Raw genomic sequence first — 26,458 nt, forward strand, 5'->3', positions numbered from 1 at the left:
TTTGTCTAGATCAACGAGTACAGGAATTTGACATCTTCTGCTTCCTGTTGTGTTCCCAGCATTTCACACAGTGCCATCGATACAAAGTAGATGCTCAGTAAGTATCTGCTAGTATATATATAATATATATATACATATATTATATATATATGTATGTATCATCAATGAGTTGCTGACCTGCACACATCATGTCCCCTTTTTAATGACATTTTAGCGTGCTTGCCTGTGCATGCATGTGCGAGTGTCTGTGTGTTCAGCCAGGCTGTGGCACCCATGTGAAGGTCACAGGACAACTTGCAGCTGTTCTCTCTCTGTCTGCCATGTGGGTCTCGAGGACTGAAATCAGGTCATCAGGTTTGACAGCAGGTGACTTACCTACTAAACATTCTTGAGGGCCCCTCCATTTTTTTACTTTTGAGAAAGGGTCTCCCTGGGTGTCAGGGAATTCACTCTGTAGACCAGGCTGACCTCAAACTCACAGAGATGTGCCTGCCTCTGCCTCCCGAGTGCTGGGATTAAAGGCGTGTGCCACCATGCCTGGCTCAGTGCCTCCATTTGTAAATTTTTAAAAATTTTTTTTGTTTTTTTTTTTGAGACAAGGTTTCTCTCTATAGTCCTATCTGTCCTGAAACTCACCCAGGCTGGCCTCAGACTCACAGAGACCTGTCTCTGCCTCCCAAGTGCTGGGATTAAAGGTGAGTACCGTCACACCTGACTTCTCCATTTTAAAGTAACAATTATAATGTTTCTTTTCAGTGTACACACATGTGTGTATGTACATGGCTGCATGTGTGCCACAGTACACATGTGGAGATCAGAAGCTAACTTTTGGAACTTGGTTCCCTCTTTCCCCCATGTGGGTCCCAGCAATCAGGTGGCAGGGTCCTTGCTGAGCCCTCCTATAGACCTTTCTTGATGAAGCTCAGCGCATTGACATACTGCATAGGAAACGTAATAAATACACTGCTTTTTGGATCCTTTTATTGTTTTTTTTGTTTTTGTTTTTGTTTTTTTTTTTAAATTTCAAGTCCTCCAGTACAGCAAATGATGGCCTTGAACTTCTGATCCTCCTGCCTCCACATCCACAGCACTGGGTTTACAGAATGCTCTGGTGTGACAAAACTTTTCCTGGGGAGACACAACACATGTCTACTCACCCTAGATAGGGACCCCACGACAGACCAAAGTCCAGACACCACCAAAGTCCAACTAGCTGACCCAGTGAGTTTTACTGGGACTACTTACAGGAGCGTGGGGGAGGGGTTACTTGTAGGAGTGTGGGGGAGGGGTTACTTGTAGGAGTGTGGGGGAGGGGTTACTTACAGGAGCAGACATGACTCAAAGTCAGCTGAGTCACCAAGGCCCATCATAGAGTGGCTGACAGCTCACAAAGATGGGAACCTGAAGCACACTCACAGCCTTCAGGCAGCTCAAGAGGCTGGAGAGTATCCTTTCCAGGTGCCTGAGTTGGTCTAAACCTTTTCTAGACAGCTGGCTGGTTCCCGCTTCTTTCAAGCATCTGGTCTGGCCTCAGAGTTTTCTCAGGCCAGTGGAATTGTTCCCTGGGGCAGGGAGGGGCTTAGTGAATCTGGTCAGTTTCAGGGAGGTCTTGAAGCATTTCTTTTAGTAGTTTACCTTCCTGTTTCAGGAGTTCCCCAGCAGAACGGAATGTTTGGACCTTGGAGGAAACAGTTACACAACCCAGGCACCACCAAACCAGGCTTATGTGGTGCTAGGGACCTAGCTTAGGGCTCTGGGCATGCTCCCCAGGCACTGACTTACATCTCCAGCCTTCACTTTTACTTTAAAGCACGGTGCGATGTATCAAAGGTCCTAAGGAGCTGGCATCTTTTCCTGTTTTGTTTTGTCCTTTTGAGACACTATTCTCATGTAGCCCAGGCTGGCCTTGAACCTCAAATTCTTCTGCCTCTCTGTCTCAGGTACTGGGATTACAGATATGTGCAAGTGCACTGACTTGTGTGTGCACACACAGCTGGTGGGACGGGTATCTTGAGGGACACATTGGGGAACAGTTTTCTCGAGGGCACACTACCATTCATGTTAGCAGATGGCCAGGGCTTTACACTCAGAGCTGTTCTGGGGATAGAATTTAAAAAGACAGCAGAGGAAAATGAGAACTAGTATTTTAATAATGCACCAGTTAAAACCTATTCAGGCTGGGTGTGGTGGCTCATACCTGTAATCCTAGCACCCAGGATGCTGAGGCAGGAGGATTGACATAAGTGTGAGGTCAGCATGGGCTAAAGAGAGTGACCCCATTTCAAAAAGCCAACCAACCTACTAACAACAACAAAAAATAATAGCCTGTTTAGGAAACTCTTCCTGGGTGATTTCCACAGCCCAACTACTGCCTTAGGTAGTAGGATGTTTGGGGAAAAAAAAACAAACATGAATTTTAAATTGTATCTTCTAGTATTATAGATTTAGGCCAGTGCTATATCACATTCCTGTGGATGTAAAATAATATTGTAACTGCTTTATAAAACATAGGGGTGAGCATGTTTTATCAGAGTTAGGAATTTAAATTTTATGTATTTTATGTATGGGTGTTTTGCCTGCATGTACATCTCTGTACCCCATGTGTACCCAGTGCTAGCAGATACCAGAAGAGAGTGTTGGACCCCCTGGGACTGAAGTTACAGATGGCTGTGATCACTATGTGGGTGCAGGAATTGAACTCCAGTCCTCTGGAAGAGCAGCCATCTCTTCAACTCCCACACCCAGTTTTATGAGGTCCTGTGTATCAAGCTCAGGCCTTGGCTCTAGGGATCAAACTCAGGGCCTTGTGCCTACTAGGTGGACACTCTACCAACTGAGCTGCGTCCCCATTAGAATAGTAATGACTTATGTGATTAAAAACTACATGTCAGCCGGGCGGTGGTGGCGCACGCCTTTAATCCCAGCACTCGGGAGGCAGAGCCAGGCGGATCGCTGTGAGTTCGAGGCCAGCCTGGGCTACCAAGTGAGTTCCAGGAAAGGCGCAAAGCTACACAGAGAAACCCTGTCTCGAAAAAAAAAAAAAAAAAAAAAAAAAAAAAAAAAAAAAAAAAAAAAAAAAACCCCAAAAAAACTACATGTCAGGTACTATTTTGAAAACATTTCCCTGGAATACCTAGTCCCTATTCTTCACTCTCACAACATCTCTGAGCACTAAGGTATTCTCATTATCTCCACTGGACAGAGGAGGAAACTGAGGCACACAGAGCTTAAGAAAGTTGCCCCAAACCACAGAGTTGTAACAAACATGGGCAATGTGAATGCACCTGTGCTCATAGGAAAGTGGAAAGGTGGGTGTGGTAGTGCATGCCTGTAATCTCAGCACTTGGAAGATGGAGGCCGAGAATTAGGACTTCCAAGTTATTCTTGGCTATATAGTCCCTCTGAGGCCAGCCTGGACTACAGGGACCCCACTTCAAAACCACAATAAAAAAGTGCTTTTCAGCTGGGTGGTGTGTAGCATGAATCTAAAAAGTTCTTATTAATAAAATCAAACCTGAGGCAAGTATTTGGGGTGAACACTGGAAGATCAGAGAGACAGAACAAGCCACAGCTAGCCTCACCTGGCCAACTTCTCAGCTGATCCTGTTTCCTCAGACTGGAAGCTTGTGAGTCCTCATCCAAATGGATCTCAGCTGAACTGCTGCTCGAAAGCCTGAAAGCTTAACCAGCCAAATGCTTCTAGTTTCTGGTTCTCATGCCTTATATACCTTTCTGCTTTCTACCACCACTCCCTGGCATTAAAGGCTTGCTTTCTGGGATTAAAGGTGTGAGTCACCATGCTTGGCTGTATCCTTGAACACATGGATTTCTGCCTCGGGAATGCTAGGATTAAAGGCGTGTGCTACCACTGCCTATCCTAAGTATCTAGTGGCTTTTCTGTTCTCTGACCCCAGATAAGTTTATTAGGGTACACAATATTTTGGGGAACACACCTTTAGTCCCAACACTCAGGAGGCAGAGGCAAGCAGATCTCTGTGAGTTCAAGGACAGCCTGGTCTACAGAGTGAGATCCAGGACAACCAGAGTGGTTGCACAGTGAAACCTTGTCTCAAAACAAACAAACACAAAACAAAACAAAACATTAAAAACCCAAAACAAAAAAAATAGAAAGTGCTTTTCAATAATGGAACTAATTTAAAATGATTAGTAAATAAACTATTATATTCAAAGATACTTCCTTTCTCTATGATCACATGAGTAGCCTGAACATTTCTGTCCTGACGGCGAGCCTGCAATACCTGCAGTGCTCTGACAGAACCATTTGCTTCTAGAAATGTCCTCTTCAGTGTTCAAGAAATATTCAGTGCTGGAGAGAAGGCTCAGTGGTGAAGAGCATGGATTATTCTTCCAGAGGACATAAATTTGGTTCCCAGAAGCCACATTTGATGACTCACAACTATCTGTAACTTAAGCTCCTGGGAATCCAATATCCTCTTCTGGCTTCTGAGGGCAGTTGTGCATACATGGCATACAAATACACATGAATAAAAATATAATAAAATAAAATGAAAAAGAAAGATTCAGCCAGGCAAGGTGGCATACATCTGTAATCCCAGTTCTAAGGAGGCAGAGGCAGGAGGATTACAATGTGATTGAAGTCAGCGTGTGCCATGTAGCAAGGCGTTGTGCTAATAAAAAGCAAAAATAAAGCCGGGCAGTAGTGGTGGACGCCTTTAATCCCAGCATTTGGGAGGCAGAGGCAGGCAGATCTCTGTGAGTTTGAGGCCAGTCTGTTCTACAGAGTGAGTTACAGGACAGCCTGAGCTGTTACACAGAGAAATTCTGTCTCCAAAAAAAAAGCAAAAATAAAGACTCTATTTGGCTCATGTAAGTCAGGGGACCTTGGGTGAAAATCAGGCTTTCTGTGTAGGACTTGGAGGTAAGAATGCAGGAAGGTCTCAAGGCAGGAAACCGGGAAGGAGAGCGTGGCATTTTCAGCACCAGGGACAGAGCCACAGGCTCCCTCAGGACCCTGGACAGAGCAGTTGATCCAGTCTGCTGGGGAAACCCAACTACGTTGGAGTCTGACCAACAGAAGCCTGAGCGCTCACCTCGGTTTTTCACTTCCCTTCAGAAGACCTCAGCCACCTTCTTCTGAACCTCAGGAGCAAAGGTACAGGGAACAGATATTGTAAAGGCGCTACTTAAGGGGAGCGGGTTATGCAAATATGGCTTTGGAGGTTACACTCGGAGAACTCCGAAAAGATTTAATAGTCCCCAGTTGAGAATAGGGCACTGTTAATGATACTTATATTTTTTCAGCTAAGTAGCAGAAGGCTCACCATAGTCTTTTTTATACCCCAAAGTCCCATCTCATATATCTTACGCTCAAAACTTTAGTCTCGTGCAAAGCACTTCGTAGGAAAGAGGAAAATATTATTCTTCATAGCCACTGATTCTCCTACCCATCTTCCATTTCCCTACCCCATCATCTTTTTTCTCGTTCTCAGACACACACGTGCCCATGAGCGCGCACCGACACACACACAGCTGCAGCGTGTGAACCACAAGATATGCTACACGTTTGTGGAGAAGACTGAATTCAGGGTAAGCGGATGCCCCTGAAAGCAGGCTCTGTCCCTTTAAATGGGTTGTAGCCGTGGGGGAGGGGAACTGACCGGAGCTGGCATTGTCCAGTTTGAACTGAGCACCGGAAGTGAAGGGGCAGGGCCAGGGCCGTGCACTGAGCCCCGGGCCATTGTCCATCTCTGACCAGGGCAGTGGCCACCCCCCGGTCCACCCTCTTTATCTTCTAGTAGGGAGTTTACCTCTTCAAATGAGAAATGTCCCTATCCAGTCCTTCCACCGGCCACACTACCCGGAGGGTAGCACCATTTAGGATGGTGACTGAGAACAGGAGGGTCTGGGAATCAGAGTGTCCCGGGTACTGGAGGAAGTGCCTCCACCCACAATCTGTTACCCTCTGCCAGCAATGGGACAGGACGGGACGCGGCGGACAGGATGAGAAGGCAGCTACCATAGAGGGCACCCTTCAGGGTTCCCCATGCTCTCCCAGGAAGCTCTCTACCTGGGACCAACTTTAGATGCAGGCTTGGAAGGAAGCAAAGGATTCTTGGCACAGAACCAGTTAGGAGCTTGTTTCTGATTGGGACAAACCCAGAAACTGATGTTGAGACTTGGAGATGGAGACATGTAGTTGTAGTTAGAGGCAGGCCGAGTTTGAGAGGCAGCCCCTAGGTTAAGACAGATCAGCCCTGTGGGGTCTCCAGCCGTTTCCCTGCACCCCTGTCCTGGCTTCCTAGTGTCCAGAACTCCAGGTCTATCTAAGCACACGGGGGTGGGGGGTGAGAGCAGGTCAGCGCCAAGCAGCCGGGTCAGCTCGGAGGCCTGAGGGGGAAGGGGGGGAGGGGCGCTGAGGGGCTGGGGGAGGGGGAGGGCTCATCCATTTCTCCCTTGACAGGTGGTTTGTGTTTCTGATTGGACAGCGCCACCAGGCTCACACCTCCCTCCCCCAACTCTCTGGAATGTATAATTATCTGCCCGGGGGGTGGGGGTGGGGTGTGTGTAAGTGTGTGTGTGTGTGTGTGTGTGTGTGTGTGTGTGTGTGTGTGTGTGTGTGTGTGTGTGTGTAGTCACATGGTTATAAAACTACCCCCCCCCAGTTCCCCCACCTGTGTCTGCTTTGGGTACCCGCATTGAGTCCTCAAAGTGCAGGATCCCAAATTCTGGGGTACTCAAGACTTCTAGGGCAAAAGACTCCCCATCTCCAGATATGTGTATGTGGAGGGGGTGTCAAGTCTCAAGGTTCTGGGAAGGGACACCCCAGAGGTGTCAGAGACCAGAGCAGTGGGGGAGGGCGGGAGCCAGAGCCGGAGGGAAAGGGAGGGGTAAGGAGAGAGGGGAGGGGAGGGGGCTGCCCGCGGGGGGTTGGGTCATTGTCTTTTAGAATTTGGGAGCCTTTGAAAAGCCGTGGGCCCTCCCACCGCTATTGTGCGGGGGAAGATGTAGCAGCCTCTTCTCCGAACCACCCCTTTGCCTCCGGACTTCTCTGGGGCCAGCAGCCGCCCGACCTGGGGCCCAGGGCCACGGGCTCAGCCGACGACCATGGGCTCGGTGTCCAACCAGCAGTTTGCAGGTTCGAGCTTGCGATTCAGCGGGCACACCTTCGGGGGTGCAGGGCGCCCAAGAGCTAAATAGAAGGGAGGTGGGAAAGTGTCCCACGGACTTGCCCGCGGGACCCCCAAGTCCCTGCGGCCTCCTCCTTCTTGGGGCCATCTCTGGAGCAGGGAACCCTGGTGTTCCAGTGGCTTGTGCGCCGAGCCTATGGGGGCGGAGGGAGAGAAGAGGAGGGGCCTGTCCCGCCGCGTGTGCACGGGCAACATGTTGTGGGAAGACAAGCAAAACTTTCGGGGCATCAGCATCCTCGGTGTAACCTTGGGAAGGCAGCCAGGACAGGTTCCTTCTTCCCAGCTGTTGGGTAGCTGCTTCCTCCCGGGTGTCTATCCGCGGGCTCCACACCGAGATCTCCCAGACGGGTCCCCAAGAGGGCCCTGCGATTGCTTTGCCCCCAGCTGATCACCTGGCCCTCCCTGTCTGTCTCCAGGTGGCTGCGCCAAGGCAGCGGAGAAGGCGCCCGAGGAGGCGCCGGCTGACGCGGCCCGGGCGGCAGACGAGCCGCAGCTGCTGCACGGGGCCGGCATCTGTAAGTGGTTCAACGTGCGCATGGGGTTCGGCTTCCTGTCCATGACCGCCCGCGCCGGGGTCGCGCTCGACCCCCCGGTGGACGTCTTTGTGCACCAGGTGAGACTGATTCTGGTAACTTTGCTAGAAAAAAAAAGGAAACCTGGGAGTTGTATGTAAGGGCTTGGCTGGTGGCCGCCCCTGTTGGATTGGAGGAGATAAAGGACCCTCATTGTGCGTCCCTACCTCTGCCGGGACACCCCAATTTTGAGTTTCGAGTAACTACGGTGGAGCAAGGAGGAGGCATCACTGATTACCAGCACCCCTCCCCGCCCCCTTCCGGGAACCCCTCCGGCTTACCACGTGTCTATTACCTCTTTCCCCTGGGAAGGGAGCAGGGGGCAGGGAGGTGACCCCATGTGGCAGAAACTAAGGTTGTATTGTGCTTGCCGGTGGGGGAGGGCGAGCAGGCCGACCAGGGAAGCACATGCAGGGCCTGAGCCGGGCGCTAGCGCCTTGAGTCCTGAAGGTCTGAATGGAGTTTCCAGGGCAGGAGGGTGTGGGGAATTTGCCATCCTGCCTACGGGCATGAACCTCTGAAGTCAGGTTCTTCTCCTGTTTTAAGTGCAGACCGCAGTCAGGTGACCACCCAAAAAGCCAGGTCCTGTGGCCAGTGTAAGTTTGGCAGATCCGGAAGGATCAATGTGTGGGCTGAAATGCTCCCCTAGAGGGCTGGTTACAGTTCAGGACCGGCCGGCTCCTCTGCTGTCCACCAGGTCTTGCCAGGAAGGAAAACCGTAAGAGCCCGGGCCTTCATTCCTGGCTGGGCCAATCTAGGAGACTTGGGTCCGAGCAATCCCAAGTTCTCAGTTAAAGAAGGGCAACGAAGTGGGAGTGAAATTCAGTGTCGAGGGGCCAGGCGGTGGAAGGAGGCTGGCCTCTGGCCCTATTCTCCTCAGCTTGGCATTTATGGCCCTAGACAGTCATTGATTGCTGTCCCTAACATTCCTAACCCTAAACAAGGAAGGGAGTAGAGACCTCAGGTTTCCCTCTAACATGCCTTTCCCTCTCAACATCCTACGGGCATTCAAGCGGTCCCCCAGCCTCGGTTGGGAAGGAGGTTCCCTCTTCATTTGGTGGTTAAGGCTGGACCAGGAAAGAAGAAATTGCTAATCCCTGGCCCTGGAGCTTGACACCCGGTCCGGGCAGGGAGGGGTTACTCCAGGGAGGTTAGCTTTAGGAGCTGTGGGGGAGGGGAAAGGAGGATGTGGGGATTAAGAGTTGGAGCCTGAGGGATGGCGTTCTTGAGGGGGAGGGGTGGGGAAGGAGATGCTGGATCGACTGGTTGGAGGCTGGTGGCTGCTGTGAAGACAGAACACTGCCCTCCAGTCAGGAGGTTGAGGAGGTGAAACTAGGTAGATTTGGGTTGAAGGAATTTGGGGACCAGCTCTTTGCTGTTGGTGTACTAGGGTCACTGGGCTTCTGGAACATGTGTTTAAGGGACCTGCAGCAGTACCCTTAGCTACTTACTTGAACTACCCGCCCCCCACACACACACAACACTACCACCAGACTGCTGGTTTCTGGATGGTGGTTTTGTACCCCCCATCTCATTTACATATGTGAATGATAACCCACAGGAAGTAATTGTGAGAGAGAAGGGAATTGGCCTCTTTAGATCTATTAAATCACTTTATTACAGGAACCAACTTTGAATGGCCCTTCTCAGCGGGTGGCAAGCCTCCCCTACTCCTCCATTTATCTGATCACAGAGATTAAAATCTTTCCTGGTCTGGAGATGGGCTGGACAGCTTTCCCAATTTTGGGAGGCTGGGATATAAAGTAGGTACAAAGCTTTCTTGACGCCTTCCAAAGACTAAGTAGGGAGACACTAAGGAGAATGTACCCTCTGAGCTGAGGTTCAGATTGGTAGAACTGTGCCTCAGACTTAGTCTTAGGATTCATAGCAGTTGGAAAGCTAGGGTGTCACTGGAGGAAAGCATTGATTGTCAATACAGACCAGCCTGGAGATCTCTGTCCACCAGCCCAAATTTGCAGTTTTTCTGTGTTTGGTTTTCTATTTTCTTTCTTTTTTTGACATAGGATCTCACTGTCTAACTGGCTGGCCTGGAATTTGCTCTGTAGACCAGGCTGCCTCTGCCTCCTGGATATTGGGATTAAAAGCCAAGGCTTCTGGCTGGCACTCCCCACCCTGTAATTGGTGGCTTACCACAGCCGGCTGCTGGTGCTCGAGCTGGTCCCCACTCCAGCATCATTTAGGCTGGTGACCCCAGTTATCTCTTGCCGGAGGAATGTTGTAGATAGGGGTTAATCTCTAAAACTTGTTTACTCAGAAGGAGAGTGTTCATGAGGTAGAGAGGGTAAGAAATCTTTACTGGAACTTTTTGTTCTGGCGATGAGGTAGGACGGTGTGGAAGGGAAGAACTGTCGCAAGGCAACATCTGTCACCCATGGTAAGGGAGGGGATCCAAGAATGGGTTGATAGGGTTCCCAACACCCTGTTAAAGACGGTCTTTGTGCCAGTCCACATCTAGGCCAGGAAGTCACCTTAGCCGAGTTGACCTACACTTGGGTGACATTCCTTTGCTTTGGCCTCTCTAGTGTCTGATTTGCATACCCTTCATTCTTTTCCCAGTACAAGAGAAGGCTGAGGGTGAGGGGCTATGACACAGCTTTCTCTAATGCCCATTGTGTGTAGGCATAGGTCTTTTTAGATCTTGAAATCTATGTCTGGAATTGATGAGTTATAAAAACCAAACGTCGCCATATCTTGTCCAGTGTCCCTTGGGAGGCAGAATCACTTCTAACTGAGAAACAGCAAGATAGTCATCGAAATTGTTAGGAGCTGCTGAGCACTTGAAGTTTGGGTTTAACTCTGGTTTCCTGTGGCTCAAAATGGAGGCCACCAAGATTTGTAGAAAGTGGGAAGTACAAATGTATTGGTTTTCAGCAGCTCCTCAGAACATAGTTTTATGTTTTTAAGGTAGGCTCTTTTGTAGCCCAGGCTGGCCTGATCCTCCTACCTCTATATCTCCAGTGTTGAAATTATAGGTGTGCACGACCACCATCTAGCCCCGATGAGTTTTTATTGGCTTTTTGGCTTACAGGCAAAGACTATAAAGAAAGAACTAAGTTGGGTTTGGACAAAAATTGAAGCTAAAACTGGTTGAGCCACAATGGCTGGGACTTCAGAACATACCTGAGGGATGGCAGAGAATAACTGAGGGTCGAGGTTCAGACAGCTGGGTTGCGGGGTGTATATAGCCTTCGTGGTTTATTACACTGCATGCCCAATGAGAACGCCCTTTCAAGAGAAGAACTTGACGGTCTGGGTGATTTTTATAGTACATTCTTGATCTAAATGAATGAATATGGAAAGGAAAACAATGAGATGGAGGTGTCAGTGTCTTGAGGACCTTGGAGGATCAGGAGTGGAGGCTCTGTCTTCCAGAGGAGACAGGAAAGGCTGTAGGTGAAGCTGCTTTCTTTCTGGGTTGATTAGGATATGGCCTGGCACCTTAGAGTATGCTGTGAGTATTTGTGGGGTACATGTTGACAGCTCACAACCCTGAACCCCCAAACTTTGGCTTCATTAAGTTCATCTTGGAATCAAAACCAGGACACTACCTGTTATTCCCATGTCAGTAGGAAAAGGTGGCTTAAAAATACATTATTTTTGTAAAGTTGGTATAAAAAAGTCCGTGTGTTATTTTGGCATTTTTGAAATATTTGGCCTCTTTCTAATGAGGCATGCTTCCAGAGAACGTCCTGGGTAATGCTTTGCCACCATCCCAAGCAATGCTTCCAATATGGTAAACTTTGCCTTGTGTACCTGTACTATATCAGTGGTTTTCAATGACTTGGTCCAGGGTACAGTGCACAACCACTGCTCAAACATTCCTAATCAGACAGTTTTAAACTTCATATATGGCCGGGCGGCTGTGGTGCACACCTCTAATCTCAGCACTCGGGAGGCAGACCCAGGCGGATCTCTGTGAGTTCGAGGCTAGCCTGGTCTACAGAGTGAGATCCAGGAAAGGCATGAAAACTACACAGAGAAACCCTGTCTCAAAAAAAAAAAAAAAAAAAAAAACCCTTCATATATGAATTTGTTTTTTTCCCCTGGATAAATCACCACCTACATGAAGAGCAAGCAGCAAGCAAGCCTGTGTAGTCCAAGTCTGGGAGGTTGGAAGTTGAAGCAGGAAACGTTCATAATTGTACATAAAAACCTTTTAAGCATGATTTCTTGTTGCTGTTAGAAACCAGTACGGTGGCTATTTCTATGGTTTTGGCATAAACTCCAGGGAGCTCATCATTCCCATTCCCACCCTGCACTCCTTGTTCATGGCCTAGGATCGGGGTTGGATGGGAAGAAAGCCCCATGTCCTTGCAACTCCAGCTTCTTGGAAGATGGAAAGGACTAAGAAAACCACCCTGAGGAGCTGAGGTGTCAGGGCTGCCACAAGTCCCCTCGGCTCAGAGCCTCACATAGGCTGATGCACCCTCTGGTGGAGAGCTGCGGAGGAGCATCTGGCCTGGGCCACTGAGCGGAGGGGGAATGGCGGTCAACCTTAGGCTGGGGACATTGGTGACACCAAGCTCTGGGCCTCTAGCAGTGAGGCTTGGGTAAAGCTTTGACACCAGAGTGTCACCACTGTGTCGAATCTCTAAAATTAAAAGGTATTATTTAGGAGTTTAAAAGTATATCTAGGAATTGGGTCTTGCTGGCTAGAAAAAACAGGCTCGTGGCAGTCAGCTCAACACTTGTCCCTTCTTGATACTGTGATCAAGGTGCTTATTTTTATCTGAAGCTCCTATTGGAGCTCCTGTCCAGGACACCCCCTCTGCCTGGCTCTCCCAAATATATACTTGGCTAGTCTCACTTCATTAGGGTTTCTGCTCAGATTTCTCCTCTGAAGGACATTCCTAACCTTCAGGGCATTTATGAACCTTCTGGTTGTAGTGCCACGTGGGTTTGATAGGAGTATTGGGCACCCTTCGGTCTAAAGTCAACATTGATAGGCATTTTGGCTACTAAACCCAGAATTGGTCACTCAAAATTGGACTGTCCCCAGGGTGCTGGAGAAGAGACAAGTCCTAGTTTTGGTCCTGGTCAACTGGGTGGAGTACGATGAAATTCTCCCACAAAGAAAGAAACAGTGAAATGCTGTGTGCGGGCTGGAAGAGGCGGGACAGTCATAACGGAATCCCAGCCTTTGCTTATTTTCGGTCCACGTTTCTTAGATGACACAGTATATGTGGGTTTAGTCAAGTGTCGATGCTGGGGTGGGGTATTTGATGTGGGGGCGGGTGGGGATTCGTCCAAAGAAAGAAGCAGAAGCCAGGAAGTGCTGTGGAGCGGCACCAGGGAGGAAATGCGGTAACTGTTTGTGTCACACACACCGCTACCCCCCCCCACCCCCCCCCCACCCCCGCAGTGGCCCAAGCAGGCTGTCCACCTGACTCATTTCAACAGGTTGGAAAAGGAAAATGGGATTCCTGCCCAGCCGCCGCCTTCCCGATGAAATATTTATCTGCTGCGGGAAGGACTTGACAGAAGGCCTCCTAGGGGAGGCCTCCTCTTTATTAGTGCATCCTGAAGGTACAGGGAGGGTAGCGGGCAGAGAAGATGGCTGTTAGTTGACTAGCAAACTTCCCCTTCCTGGGGTCTGACTGGGGAAGAGGTTCTTCAGCCATTCCTCTCACCCTGACCATATTGTAGAGGAAGGAAGGAAGGAACTGGTCCGCTTTGAATGTGGGGGAGGGTGGGAGAGAGCCATCCTAGGGGGATCTGTGCCTTGGAACTCCAGGAATCCGACCACCAGAACCAACCAGTGTCAACCCTTTGTTCCCTGGGGCTGGGCTCTATTGGGGGAGCTCAGGCCATGCCCCTCCCCCCCCAGGGCCTTTTCTTTTTGGAGGGGATGGGGAGAGGGGCGGGGCCCTGCTTTGTGTGTGGTTGGGGGTGGTAGAAGAATTTTCAGGCTCCTTTTAGATGCTGGCCCTGGGAGTCTGGCTTGGTGGGGCTGCACACTGATTACCTATCTGATAAGAGAAGAATTCAAACTATGTTTTAGAAAGGAGTGGGGGAGGGGATGGGCAGCCACCCCTGGAGACCACCACTTTAAATCCTGCCTAGCCTTTATGTTGAGGTGCTTGCCGGGGCGGTCTTCAGCAGATCGCTGGCGGTGGAAGGGCTGGGGGTTAGTCAATCTCATTGCCTTACCCGTTTATACTGTCCCCCCTTGGTCTCACAAGTCCTAGGAGTGGGTGGAAGAGGGATGGTGTTGCTACCAGTAAACTGGACCTCAGAGAGGGGCTGGTTTGTTTTGAGTTCCTGAGAATGGTTAGTGATAAAAGCATAGTTAATCTGAGCATCCCATCACTCGGCTCTTACTGGTCCCCTGTCTCCATCTAGCCTGGAAGGAAGGTAATTGGTCCTCCCTTAGGATTTTACATGGCCGGTGAAGTGTTAACTACTTTTCATGTGTAAAACCTCACATCATCACCATAAAATCAGTGTATACTCCATTTTACAAATGAGCAAGGAGGGAACAGCCCCTAGACTCAGTTCTTAACCAGTTATCTGCTGGATCACAGCGGGACCCAGCCTAGGCAGGAATTGCCTGGGGAGAAGGCAGCTGGTCTGGCTCCTCCAGGACCTCACTAGCTAGCTCCTCTTGGTTTTAGGGTGGTTTCTGTGCAGTTGGGGCAGAGAGGTGGGTCCTTTTGAACACTGTATTACTTTTATTTCCTTTTAAGTTTTCCCTCTGCTCACATCAAATTGAGGCAGTGGGTTAGGAAGGCACCACACCCTGGATGTTCCTGTGGATGTGAAACACTAGGGAGAACCTGGGTAGATTATGCTTAGCAAGTGTAGGGCCTTGGTTTAATCCCAAGCCCCCTTTATAAAAAGTGAAAGAATGTATCTGGAATATTTCTGTGATGTAACAGTTACAAATAATCTTAAAGTATTTATTGCAAGCTTAGTAAGTCCATACCCATCAGAATCTGGACTTCTTGGTCTGTTTAGGTCGAAACGTTTTGCTTGCTTTAAGATGCCTACTGTGGGCCTATATCTTTTATTCTAGTATTCAGGAGACTGAGGTGAAAGATCTCCAGTTCAAGGCCAGCCTGGACTACATAGCAGGATAAACACTGCTTAAAAAAAGCAGATCTCTGAGTTCAGAGTAGTCTGGTCTACATAGTGAGTTCTAGGCCAGCCAAGGCTACATAGTAGGACCCTGTCTCCCAAAAAAAAAAAAAAAAAAAAAAAAAAAGGAAAGGAAAGAAAGAAAAAGAAGGAAGGAGAAAACCAGTGCTTATCTGTATTTCTGAAGAATCTTAAGGCCTAGTTGATGAGCTCACATTTATGAGCATGGAGGATGGATATGGCGCCCAAGTCTGTGCTCTTCACCAACACCCTTGATGGAGGTTTGGTTTTGTTTAATATCACCTAAATTAAAACACAAGTTAGGTCGGGTGGTGGTGGCACACACCTTTAGCAGAGGCAAGCGGATCTTTGTGAGTTCAAGGACAGCCAGGGTTACACAGAGAAAACTTGTCTTGAAAAACAACCCCCCCAAACCAAAAAAAGAACCCCAAAAGTTAGAATGATTGAGGAATTTGTGTCTCATGGCTAATAAATAGTTTTTTGTTTTTCTAGAGTCCTAGTGTGAAGTATTCTACCAACTAGTGGAACTTGTTAACACTCTCAGACAGTCCTGGCTAGATGCACAGTGGTCCCTTTTGTTTCTCTGAACTGAACTCATTTACTTTATCTTTGTCCCTCCACCCCCACCCCGTGTGTGTGTGTGTGTGTGTGTGTGTGTGTGTGTGTGTGTGTGTGTGTGTGTGTCTAGATAACCCTGTCTGGAACAGATACACAGCCTCTGCTGCACCACAAAGCCCGGGTCATTTACTCTCTCTTTGGGGAAGTGAGATCCATTGACTGCTACACAAGCAGAAGCATGACCGTTGAGTCCCATGTCCCACGGTGACTTTCTTGGTGACGTAATTACACACTGAATCTCTCATTCTGGTTTACACTGTGGTAAAGACTGTTCTGTTCCTGAGAAGGGCTGGGAAGCGCTGTCTTCTGCATTAATAAACAACAGAGCTGGTCTGTGGTAAGGCGGCGCCTGTGTGCATAGGACTTCTGGGTTCCTTGGATGACTAGGGTCCCCTCCTTTTTAAAGGAGCCGGACTATTTGCAAACTGCTTATACCTATTGGTGTTTTTCAAATTTCAGGTAAGGTACGCAGTATTTTCGAGAAATTATTACGTAAATCTTTATTTCTGTTCACTATCCTCATTCCAAATCAAACAATTTGTGATCTCTTTCCTTGTCGCTGCACACGCACATGTGGTCCCAGCTGCACACGCACACGTCCCAGCTGCTGAAGAGGCTGTGGCAGCAGCAGTTTGGGCCACACAGTTGTCAAAAAATAAACAAAACTGAACTCATTACCATGGAATACAGGTGTAGTTACGGCCCTTTGGAGGCTGAGGCAGGAGAATCATGAATTTGAGGCCAGTCTGAGTGGCATAGTGAGACAAAAACCAGAAACCCATACTTCTTCATTAATTCATCCAAAAATGTACCCAAATGAGGTACCAAAATGAGGTGTGAACAACAAAAACTTGGCTTTTGTACTTTTTTAATTTGTGTGTGCTTGTGTGTATATAGCACACGTACCACAGAGTACACTTGCGGTCAGAAGACCACGTCTGTCCTTCCATCTTGTGGGCTCTAGAGACTAAACTTAAGTTTTCAGGCTTGGCAGCAACTGACTTTACCCACTGAACCATCCTGCCAGCCCCCAATAAACCTTTTAAAATATGTGTCTTTCTAGGTGTTCTGCCCTTGAGGAAAGTTTGTAGCTCAGGCAGGTCTTGAGCTGGAGCTCTCTGTGGAGGCCTCCTGAGTGCTGGGATTGTGGGGTGGGCAGAGAGGTGTTTGTGCAGTTTCCCCCTAAGTACGTATTAGCTTTCTGTCGATTTGTCTGATTGTGTCTGACTGTTTACATTTTTGTTCTGTTTTGAGACCATGTTGGCCTTGAACTTGCCTTCCTCCTGTCTCCGCCTCTCCCTGAACATTGTGACTAGTGTTGTGTCGTAGTGCTGGCTTGTCATTTTCTTAGCATTTAGGGATTTCACTCCTTCAGATGTATGTTGAGCTGGCTAGTGGTAGGTGTGGTGGCACACGCCTTTAATCCCAGCACTTGGGGGGCAGAGGCAGGGGGATCTGAGTTTGGGGCCAGCCTGGTCTACAGAGGGAGTTCCAGGACAGCCAGAGATAGTCACCTATAGTATTGGCTTCTCCACACATGACATTCCATTTTAGTCCTTGCCCCGAAACTGACTTCAATTTTCAGTAACATTATTATTATTATTATTATTATTATTATTTTGGTTTTTCGAGACAGGGTTTCTCTGTGCAGCTTTGCTCCTTTCCTGGAACTCACTCTGTAGCCCAGGCTGGCCTCGAACTCACAGAGATCCACCTGCCTCTGCCTCCCGAGTGCTGGGATTAAAGGCATGGGCCACCACCGCCCGGCGTTTTTTCATGATTTCAAATTTAAAGATTACAGGAATAGACAAATTCCCTTTTAATTTTTCCCCAGATTCAGCATTTCACCCTTTTTACTGTGTCCTTATCTCTGTACAGTTTTTGTTGTTTGGATTTTGTTTGTTTGTTGGTGGAGGAGGGAGTTGGAGAGAGACAGAGTAGGTAGTCCTAGCTGGCCTGGAACTCATCCATCTGCCTCTGTCTCCCAACAGCTGGGATTAAAGTCTTGTACCACCACACGTGGCTCAGTGATACCACCTTAGTAACCGTAAATATAGCATTAAGTATGTTTTGTTTCTGTTGAAGTATTTCCCTGTGTATTTCCTAAGAATGGAGGTGATTTGCTGTTTTTAGGGTGATCCTACAATTGGGTGACAGGCATGTGCCGCCATGCTCAGAGTTGAGTTTTCTCACTGTGAAATGGGAGTGCTGTCTCTTTTCTTCCTGCCTTACAGGAACAGGTACCAGGTTTGCAGTTTTGTTCTATGGTATAGTAATGAAAGCAGATAGTAAAATCTTGTGTTTCCCTTCGCTAGAGTAAGCTGCACATGGAAGGTTTCCGGAGTCTCAAGGAGGGTGAGGCGGTAGAGTTCACTTTCAAGAAATCTGCCAAGGGTCTGGAATCCATCCGCGTCACTGGCCCTGGTGGAGTGTTCTGTATTGGGAGTGAGCGGAGGCCAAAGGGGAAGAACACACAGAAACGAAGATCTAAAGGCGACAGGTAAGAGCCACAGGCAGCTTGTGTAAGTTGCTGAGACTGATGTTCACTCAAGTGCCACCGGAATCAGGTTACCAAAGATAACTCAAGCTTTGGCAATGCAGTCATGGGTGGCTTGAAACTCACTGTGCCCTGAGACTAGCCTCTATTGGTAAGAGTGACACTGGCTGTCCATACTGACTTTAGAAGCAAAGGCTACCGGGGTATGATGGTACATATCTGTTACCTACTGTTCCTTTGCCGGCTTGCTGAATGGTTAGTGTCTGCATTTTTACTAGAGGGCTTAAAACCTCTTAGCTCTAAAGAGGTAATATAATTTGGCTTTAAAAATTCTCTCCTAGCCGGGTGGTGGTGGCACATGCTTTTAATCCCAACAGAGGCAGAGGCAGGTGGATCTCTGAGTTGGAGGCCAGCCTGGTCTACAGATCGAGTTCCAGGACAGCCAGGGCTACACAGAGAAACTCTGTCACACAAAAAGGGAATGGGGTGGGGATTCTTTCTTTAGTCAGGTCTGGTGGTATGTGCATCTAATGCAGGACTTGGGAGGCAGGGACAAAAAAGGACTGCCACCAGTTGAAGGCCAGGCAGGAATATATAGTGAAACCTTGTCTCAAATGAAAATAAATAGGGCTGAAGAGATGGCTCAGTGGTTAAGAGTACTTACTGCTCCTACAGAGGACCCAGAGGACGCCTCATTCATCCTTCAAACTGTCCTTGACAGTTGGGATCTACGTTTGTTCTCTTGGTCTTTTGAAGTTGATGTAAATCTGAAGGTCATCTAATAGATCTAGAAAAGGCCTAAGGGGAGGGAGATGCTTATAGTGATAAGCCTAGATGAGGGTGTCATCCCTTTGGAGGCTTCAAACTTCTCCCGTGTCTGGCTCTCACCTTTACTGTTCTGTCTTGTACCAGGTGCTATAACTGTGGTGGTCTAGACCACCATGCCAAGGAATGCAAGCTGCCACCCCAGCCCAAGAAGTGCCACTTTTGCCAAAGCATCAACCATATGGTGGCCTCATGTCCACTGAAGGCCCAGCAGGCCCCCACTTCTCAGGGGAAGCCTGCCTACTTCCGGGAGGAAGAGGAAGAGATCCACAGCCCTGCCCTGCTCCCAGAAGCCCAGAATTGAGGCCCAGGAGTGGGGGCTATTCTTTTGTTATTGGGAAGTTTCAAGGAGGAGGCATCAATCGGCAGGATGGAGAAAGTGGGATGGGGTGGGTTGCGGGTAGCTGGCATTGCCGTGTTTCTCAGGCCGGGGTTCCCAGTATCACCCTGTCTTCCCTTGGTGGGGGGAAAGGGAGAGTCAATGGAAACTCCAACCATGCTTTATCTACATGCAAGGGAAGGAACCTGCATGCCTTAGCTGAGGCTTGAACCCAACACGACATGCTTTTGAAAGTGGCTGGGATAGGAAAGTCCTTCTGTAGAAGGCTGTGTGATATTTCCCTTGCCAGACAGGGTGTGAAACAAATGTAAAACCACATCAATGAACCTAACCCTCCAGCTACTACATTCTGTGGGAGGGACTCGCAGGAGCCAGGCAAGGGTTTTCTTTCCACATCTTGCTTACTCATAACCCAGTCCTGGGGTGCGGTGCTGGGAGCAGTGTCCAGCAGTGGGTTGTGATGACGGGCAGAGGGTAGTTGGGCGGGGGACAGTCACAGACCTGCTGTGCTCCCTCACTCCCAGCCCTGTCTGGGCCAATGTGATTTTAATTTATTTGCGCCCTTGGGTAACTGCACCTTGGGTCCTACTTTCTCCAGGATGCCAACTGCACTATCTGTGTGCGAATGACGTATCTTGTGCGTTTTAGTTTTTTTCCTTAATATAAATAATGGGTTTGTATTTTTGTATATTTTAAGCTTAAGGCCCTCATTCCTGCACTGTGCTCTCAGGTACACAAGCAATCTCAGGGATAAGTCCAAGCAGCTCCAGGTCTGCGCAGCAGGAATACTTTTTGTTTAGATCACCATGGAGACCAACCATTGGAATGCACAGCCTATTGAACTACCTCATTTTTGCCAATTACAGATGGCTTTTCTGCCATATAGTCCTTAAAACCTCCCTCCACCTTAAAATGTCTCACAGGAGGCTAGGTTTTAATTAAGCTACCCATGACTTGATCTCACTTTTTTGGGCAAAAGATAGGAAATTAGTCTACACAGGAAAAGATGGTACAGAGATGTCAAAAGGCTGGGCCAGGTGAAAGGCACAAGAGTCATTTTCCATCCCAAATCCATCCTACTCCAGATTAGTCTAAGTTTGCCATACACAGCAGGGTGTGAGTGTATGTGTGTGTGTGTGTGTGTGTGTGTGTGTGTGTGTGTGTGTGTGTGTGTGTGTGTTGGTTTTTTTAAATGCAAATTTATGAGGATGAGGTTTTTTGTTTGATTGTTTTTAGATACTGGGATTGAACCTTGGGCCTCATTTGTGCTAGGGTATGTCCTGCCACTGAGTTCTGGTAAGGATGCGACTTAAGACCAACACCCTGTGTCCCACACTGCTGTCTAGGGATGGGGACATGAAAGAAGGACTCGAATCCTTAGCCTTTCATCACCTTGGCTTCCAGAGGGACTCTAGGAGTGTGGGCCTCTGTGGCAAGGGTCCTGTCCTGCTGCTCTGTCATGGTTGGTAGCTAAAGGGAAAAAGGGGGTTTCGTTTACATGCTGTGAGATCACCACAAACCTACCTCACTGTGTTGAAACGGGACAAATGCAATAGAGCACATTGGGTGGGGTGTGTCTGATTCTGGTTCCTTGTCTCCCCCAAATGCTACCCACCCCCAGTTATTGTAGTCGTCTGGCCTTTGTAGGACTTCACTGTCTGAGTTGGTGATTGCTAGGTGGCCTCGTTGTGTAAATATAATGTGTTGGTCTTCATGTTGTTTTGGGGTTTTATTGTTTACAAAACTTTTTGTATTGAGAGAAAAATAGCCAAAGCATCTTTGACAGAAAGTTCTGCACCAGATGACAGCATGAAACCTAAGGGTGGGGTCCTCTTCTCAAAGTGAGCCTCTGGAACCATGGTTCCCCCTTCTGTTCCCTTCCCGTCTCCCGTTTTGGACCACATTTTCTGACCTTAAAACAGCTCCTATACTACCCTCTTCTCCCTCGTAAGAAAACTTACATACATTTCCTTCTTGGAATGTCTCTACAACTCTTGAATGACCCACGTAAAAATTCTGAAGAAGCCATGAACCTTACTCACCCCTTGTTCCCAGACTCAGTCAAGAGTTTTGGTTGGTTTTGAGACAGGGTCTCACTCTGTAACCCAGGTTAGCCCCAGATCCTTGGCTATCCTCCTGCCTTAGCCTCCTCAGTGCCAGGCTCGCAGGTGAGCCACTTCTCCCTGGCAAGACCATTTCTTGGTGTGATTCACCTTTGGATGGATCAAACCAACTTAGTCTATAACCCTTAGGTAAAGAGAAGCAATTGTGGGGCCTTCCATCTGAAGACCAGAAAAGGAATATGAATGTATAAGTCAAGTCACTCAGGAACTTAATGCCGGTGCAAGAAACCTATGTCAAAGTGGCCACAAGATTGTTACTAGGAGACGGACGAATGTAACTCCATGTTTACTGCTAGAAACCAAAGCTTTGTGAGAAATCTTGAATTTATGGGGAGGGCGGGTGGGGAAAGTATGTACTTGTCTGTCCTTTCCCTGATCCCTTCTCTGTCCTGAACTGCAGGAGACTGAGCCCCTCGGGCTGTGGCCCCACCACTGGGGTGTTTATTTCATGGTTGATTTTTTTTTTTTCCTGTACCCGGGTACTTATATTCCTATCGTATAATCATTTTGTAACACATGCTGACTTTCCCTTCCCTTCTTCCCTGGGAAAATAAAGACTTATTGGTACTCAAAGCTTGGTCCTCACACTGTTCTCTCATCAGATACGTAGGCTGCTTTTCACTTCCCATAATCCCCACCTTGGACTGGGAAGTCACAGAAGCATTAAGTTTTCCCCTTCCCACTTTGTTAGGGATGGATCTTGAAAGTTCAGCCCTTGTAGCACCTCATTACACTGGATTTTTGTTTCTAGTTAAGGCCTCTTGTCCCTTCCTTGGAAGCTGCCACATTCAAGAGGGGATTAGAGGCCTGGTGTGCATAAGAATGGGGATGCCTGTGCCACTGGCTGGGATGAAAGGATGGGGCCAGGGCTTAGGGCATGAGACCCCAATAATACTTTGTCCTTTACTCCTCAAAGCCCTTTACAAATCCTAATTAACCCCTTGCAACACCCCAAAAAGGAAAATGCCAGACAGAACTGGGGAAATTGAGGCCAAAGGAGATTCACTGACTATAAACCAGGATTTTGAGATACAGTTTGCTAGCTTTCTAATGAATGCTTAAATGTTTTCCAAAGGAGAGGAAGATTTTAACGGGGGAAGCGGGGAGAGAACTTGACCAGAGGGAAACCTAAGTATTAATAGAAGGTGGATTAAATAAATCCTCACACTCTTAGCAGAGCACAGGGGGGTTGTGACCCTTTAACTAATTGCACCAAAAGTTAAACCTAGCAACGCTAACTACTGGGCTTCATTGAACTAACGGGCTTCCTGAAAAATTGTATTATTAGCAGAAACTTCACAGCTCGCAGAGGAGAGAGAATGGAAGTGTAAGACCTGATGAATGGGTTATTCATCCCCACAGCTTTGTTTGATCACATTTCTGTTAAAACTGCACTTTCATCAGGGAAAGCTCAGGGACGGGCGGCATCTCTTCCTTGCAGGTGTCCTTGAGACTGCAGGGCAAATGAGGTACAAAGGTTCCGAATTGTGAAATTCTAGTACAGATGCAAGTATGATTTGAAACCAATGCTAGTTGCATCAGATACAAAAAGTTCAGGGATTTGTTTTTTGTTTTAAGCTTTGAGAAAGAACAACCTCTTCCCAATCAGCATCACTAAGGAAAAGGCCATAGATACTACTTTTGAGGAGATGTCCCCTGAAGCCCATGGTAGCTCCAATTTTGTTTGGTATCCAGAAGTCCTGAAAGATTTGGTATACAGCCAATGCTTTTGATTTCTCACGTTGCTTCACTATGGTCTTTTTGTTCTGTTTTTTAAATTGTTTCTAATTTTCTTTAGTTTTGAGGCTGGGTTTCCCAGTGAAGCCCATGCTAACTTCAAACTCCAGTCACCTGAAGTGCTGATTCTCCTGCCTCCCACAGCCACCATGCTCCGTTTTCTGCTGGGCTGGAAAGTGAACCCAGAATTTCTGGTGTGCTAGGCAAGCTTCACCTCTGTTCTATTCCCCAGCGCAACGGCCAGTTAGAGTAAAGCTCTTTCTGTCACTTACGTGGTTCTTGGGAATCTGCAAGTTATAAACTCTGGATGTCTTAAGTCAGTCCAAACAGTGACCAGAGGAAGGAACCTCTTTCTGATCAGTTAATAGCACTAAAAGGCGTTAAGCAGAAATACGTTAATTTTTTAAAAAAGAAGCAATAGCCTATATAGATCAAGCTGGCCTCAAATTTAGTATGTAGCAGAGAAGACCTTGAGCTAATCCTGGCCTCAGCCTCCTGAGTGCTGAGTTCAGTGACAGTGAGCCACTATTTTCCGCTAAAAGTACAACTTTAAGACTAAATTGTAGCAGAGCTTTAAAAGGAATCCAGTTCAGCCCTGCACGGTTTACGATCATAATTCCAGTAGTTGGAGACTGCGGCAGGAGGATTGCGGACAGTACGATGTTACCGTGTCTCCCAAGGTATAAGCACAGCAGTCATCCAAAGAGAAACTGGTTTCTGAGGTGCAGCATCCCCCACGCCCCGCTCTGCCCCACTTCCCCCGGCCGTCCTGAGGGTAAATGCCCCAGCACCCGAAGCCGCTCAGGATTGGTGGCGTTGTGCGGGAATCAGGACCTGGCCGGACTTTAATTAAACTCGCCGGACCACGTGACCTCGGCCTCCCAGGCCGCTGTTGTCCACGCCCCCCGCGGGAGCGTTCACCAATAGCCGACTCTCAAGAGTTCGCACCGCGCCGAGTCCGCAGGCGCAAGGCGTGGCTCCGCCCACCATGGACGGAGGAGGTGGTCCTAGCGCGCAGCGGTGACGTGTTCTTCCAGCGCCACGTCGTGAGTCGGCCGGGAGTGGAAGAAATAGGCTTCCCACGGCGTCCTAGAGTGAACAGAGCGACCCAGAGGAGGGGACGGTGGTGAGGAGTCGGCCGCGACAGGCGTTAAGGTCCGGCCGGAGGAGTGAGTCTAAGACCACCAAGGTAACAGGTGCGGCAGCCGATGGGGGCTAGTGATTGGGTAACTCGGAGTGAGAAATGGCTTGCAGAAGAAATGAGTAGGTAGTTGCGGGGAGCCACCAAGACGTAGGCACCATGATGTGGCAGGATATTAGGAAGAAATCAGTGCACATAAGAAGGAAAAGAAAATGGGAACCACCTTGTCCCAAAGGTCTCCCGTTGGCTTGTACAGGCCTGAGTAGTGAGAGGTTAGACCAGTGTCTCTGGATTCAGATGCTGGCCGCTTGCCAAAGTCCAACAGAGTCCCTTTAAGTCGGGTTTATTTATTTGCAAGCATGGACGACTTCTCTCTCTTTTCATTTATTCAAGGTCATCTGGTTGTTATTTTGTTCTGGGGTGATTTCTGACATAGCAGGAACTATGTCATGGATCAAGGAAGGAGAACTGTCACTTTGGGAACGGTTCTGTGCCAATGTCATAAAGGTAAGCAGTAGCCCAGAGGGCAGGGTGACCTTTCGGATAGTTGAGTAATCTTATTAAAATTCATTATTAAATTTTAGCAATCCCTGTTGTTAAGTGGAGTTTAGCAAAGAAATGAGATAATCTTAAATTTATAATGTAGCTTGCAGGGCTGCATTTCTAGTGTTTATTGTTCCGAGTGACTTTTTTTTTTAAAGGCGAACCAGGATCTCTTAATATCATTGGACAACATAGACTGTTAGATTTTTCCTTCTGGAAAATTGAAATTTTGGCGTTGGGAATGTCAAAAGAGCTCACTGGTAGGATGTTTGCTTGGTATGTACAAGACCCTGAGTTTGAAAAAAGAGAGAGAATGTGAACATGAATTAGCATGAACTGAAATTTGTCTCCCCAGAGCAGTATTCTCAACCTATGGGTCATGACCCCTCTGGGGGTCGAATGACCCTTTCACAAGGTTACATGTTAAGATATCCTACATATCAGATATTTGCATTATGACTCATAGCAGTAGCAAAATTGCATTTATGAAGTAGCAACGGAAATAATTTTATGGGTGGAGTCACCACCACATAAGGAACTGTATTAAAGGGTTGCAGCATTAAGAAGGTTGAGAACCACTGCTTTAGAGTTTCCATCCACTTTTCCTTATACTGTCTACTGAGTTAATCTTTCTTTGATGGTTAAGACTTTGAACTCTAGAGGCAGACAACCATGAAGGAAACTCCTGTTATTTATTAGCTATGTGGCTTAACAAACATGCCTTTATGAGTATTAAATGAAATATATATGCAAAGAACTTAGTACAATTTCTAGTGGTACTCTTTTATTTATCTTGGTATCAGGGTATATGCTATACATGTGGAGGTCATTGAACAACTTTCGGGAGTGGGTCTGGGGATTAAACTCAAATTATCAGGCTTTGAGGCATGCACCTTTACCAGCTGAGCCATTTCGAAAGGCCTCATCAGGAATCACAACCATGTCGTACTGTGTGCATGAGACATGTTTTTGATGAAAGCCAGTCAGCCTGCCTTTTTTTTTTTTTTTTTTTTTTTTTTTTGCTACAGACAGTCAAGCAGCATGTAACAATGAATTTCCGTCAGTAAGCTTTGTATCCTCACATACTCACGTACGAATGCCAAATAATCACAAGCAGGTCAGAAATGGAAACTCTCTCCTCAGGAAACTGTATGAAAGCTTCATGTTGGCAAATATGAGCTGCTTGACTCGGTTAGATTTTTAAAGGCTTTCTGTAGCAGGACAAAAGGAGAAGGCAGCGGGAGGGATGAGCTGGAGAGATGGCTCAGTGGGTAAAGGTTCCTCCCACCAAGTGCAGTAACCTGAAGTCAGCCCCCGTTACCTACAGGGCAGAAGGAGAGAACTGACTCTCAGTTGTCCTCTGACCTCCACATCAGAGCTGTAGCACACGCGCACGCGCACACTAAATAAATGTCATTTCGAAAAAGTTAGAGACCAAAAAGAGCAAATAGTGAGTTAATAAAAGGGTTAAATCAGTTGAACAGATTTAAGATAAATACAAGGTCAATTAGTACCTGAAAAAAAAATGCTTAGTATCTGTAGCTACAAGGTAAACAAAACTCAAAACTCGCTGGGTGGTAGTGGCACACACATTGAATCCCAGCACTTCGGGAGCAGAGGCAGGCAAATATCTGTGAGTTCAAGGTCAGCCTGTTTACAGAGTGAGTTCCAGGACAGCCAGGGCTATACAAGAACCCTGTCTTGAAAAACAAAACAAAAATCAAAACTCATTAAGATCAAATTAGAAAGGGCTGGAGAGATGGTTCTGTGGCTA

The 26,458-nt window shown here is 47.8% G+C and overlaps 2 protein-coding genes across 5 annotated transcripts in view; both read left to right on the forward strand.

The window, feature by feature from the left end:
* The first annotated feature begins 7,086 nt into the window (after positions 1 to 7,086).
* On the forward strand, positions 7,087 to 19,183 carry Lin28a (lin-28 homolog A). Its single transcript, XM_052715575.1, has 4 exons — positions 7,087 to 7,117; positions 7,586 to 7,782; positions 17,794 to 17,978; positions 18,888 to 19,183. Exons 1-4 carry the CDS (start codon positions 7,087 to 7,089, stop codon positions 19,102 to 19,104), a joined length of 630 nt encoding a protein of 209 aa, XP_052571535.1. The 3' UTR covers positions 19,105 to 19,183.
* Positions 19,184 to 24,017: 4,834 nt separating this feature from the next.
* The window catches only part of Dhdds (dehydrodolichyl diphosphate synthase subunit), a 28,644-nt gene continuing 26,203 nt past the window's right edge, over positions 24,018 to 26,458 (forward strand). The window contains exons 1-2 of one of the 4 annotated variants that reach the window (XM_052715753.1): positions 24,018 to 24,196; positions 24,535 to 24,648. In XM_052715753.1, coding sequence (XP_052571713.1) covers positions 24,586 to 24,648 — 63 coding nt within the window. In that variant the 5' untranslated portion in view covers positions 24,018 to 24,196; positions 24,535 to 24,585. The remainder of the gene's footprint in view (positions 24,197 to 24,534; positions 24,649 to 26,458) is intronic. The other 3 variants (XM_052715750.1, XM_052715751.1, XM_052715752.1) reach the window with 3 other exon arrangements.

Source organism: Peromyscus californicus, unplaced genomic scaffold, assembly GCF_007827085.1.
Source record: "Peromyscus californicus insignis strain IS unplaced genomic scaffold, ASM782708v3 Scaffold_5__1_contigs__length_169319896, whole genome shotgun sequence".
Taxonomy (NCBI): domain Eukaryota; kingdom Metazoa; phylum Chordata; class Mammalia; order Rodentia; family Cricetidae; genus Peromyscus; species Peromyscus californicus.